Source organism: Marmota monax, unplaced genomic scaffold (genome assembly GCF_021218885.2).
Source record: "Marmota monax isolate L192 unplaced genomic scaffold, Marmota_monax_Labrador192_F-V1.1 WCK01_AAM20220418_F8-fsc00160, whole genome shotgun sequence".
Taxonomy (NCBI): Eukaryota; Metazoa; Chordata; class Mammalia; order Rodentia; family Sciuridae; genus Marmota; species Marmota monax.
The window spans coordinates 127,203-128,912 of record NW_026694183.1 but is presented as its reverse complement, the minus strand read 5'-3'; the positions used below and the strand labels follow the sequence as shown (position 1 = coordinate 128,912).

The 1,710-nt window shown below is 44.4% G+C and overlaps 1 protein-coding gene across 1 annotated transcript; it reads left to right on the top strand.

Moving 5' to 3' along the window:
* Positions 1-240: 240 nt before the first annotated feature.
* Positions 241-1,257, top strand: LOC124107762 (vomeronasal type-1 receptor 4-like). Its single transcript, XM_046465969.1, has one exon. The coding sequence runs from the start codon at positions 274-276 to the stop codon at positions 1,255-1,257; it is 984 nt and encodes a 327-aa protein (XP_046321925.1). The 5' UTR covers positions 241-273.
* Positions 1,258-1,710: the final 453 nt, after the last annotated feature.

Genomic DNA, 1,710 nt, shown 5'->3' with positions numbered 1-1,710 from the left:
ACCTGTGCATCTTGAGGGCTTTGCAATCCCACAGGTGCATGCAATGAAAGTTACCCTTGGCATCAAACATGATTTGAACATGGAGATCTCACTATGTTGCTCAGACTGGCTTTAAACTTCTGGGATCAAGTGATTCTCCTCCTTCATCCCCACAGCTAGCAAGCAGATACAGGTGCTTCCCACTGTGCTTGGGCACAACTATTTTCAAAGAGTCTTTTTGCTCAGAGAAAGGACTGTTGCCATAATGTAAAGGACATTGTGCTGAATGACAAAATGGTCTCCAGGAAGGTGACAATAGGTATGATGTTCTTATCACAGACTGCTGTTGGAATTCTGGGAAATTTCTCTCTGCTTTATGATTATTTAGTCCATTCCTACAATGACTGTACATTAAGGGCCACAGATATGATTCTCAAGCACCTGATGATAGCCAACTCCTTGGTCATTCTCTCTAAAGGAATTCCCCAGACAATCACAGCTTTTGGCTTGAAATATTTTCTCAGTGATTTTGGTTGCAAACTTATTTTGTATATTCAGCGAGTGGGCAGGAGTGTGTCCATTTTCATCACCTGCCTCTTGAGCGTCTTCCAGAACATCACCATCAGCCCCATGAATGCCTGTTGGAAGGATCTCAAAGGAAAAACTCCAAAGTACATTGGCTTCTCCATTTCCCTCTGCTGGATCCTTTACTTGGTGGTGAATTCCATTTTTCCTCTCTATATGCTTGCCAAATGGAGTAGGAAAAACACAACAGAGAAAAGAGATCATGGATACTGTTATGTAGGTCGTGACAAAATCACAGAATCAATATATGCAGCCTTATTTATATTTCCTGAGGTTGTCTTTTCCATGCTCATGATCTGGTCCAGTGGCTCCATGGTTCTTCTTCTGTACAGGCACAAACAGAGGGTTCAGCACATTCACAGCATCAAAGTTTCCCCCAGAACCTCCCCTGAGTCCAGAGCCACCCAGAGAATCCTCGTCCTGGTGGGCACCTTTGTGACTTTCCACACCCTCTCCTCCCTATTAAGTGTTCATATTGCTCTATTTTCCAGCCCCAAAGGGTGGTTGGTGAACACCAATGAGCTAATATCAGTGTGTTTTCCCATGGTCAGCCCCTTTATTCTCATGAGCCGTGAGTCCACTGCCTGCACTCTATCCAGGCTCTGCTTTATCTGTATAAAAACCACAAAATCTTGTTGGGTGCTATGGAAAACATCTATTATCCCAGGAACCTGGAAGACTGAGACAAGTTGAAGGCCAGGCTCAACTATTTAGCAACACCCTATCTCAAAAATAAGGCTGAAGATGAAGCTCAGTAGCAAAGCATCCATGGGCTTAATCTGCAGTATTAAAATATAGGTAAAATGTAGCCTAATCTTACTATCAGTATATATAGATTGCATGTTTTTATATGTTGTTTCATCATTTTTCACACTCAATGCACCAATATAAAAATGGATGGGAAAGTCACATGACTTTCTGACCCTAAAAGGCAGTGTGGCCTTCAGCTGGTAGCGGCACCCATGTGGCCACAGTGGAGGGGAGCAGAGCTGGTGATTCTCACCCTATGCAGAGCATCCTACAGGCAGCAATCCTAGTTCATGTTCTTGAGGGAAAAGGAATGGAGTCATTCCCAGTCCTTCCTGTGCAGCGTCCACCTGGGCCACTCCACACACCCAGACTGCACTTGGCAGGAGGGAGGAAGGC

Coding starts and splice junctions, on each gene's coding strand:
- LOC124107762 (XM_046465969.1), top strand. CDS start 274: ATGGTCTCCAGGAAGGTGACAATAGGTATGATGTTCTTATCACAGACT.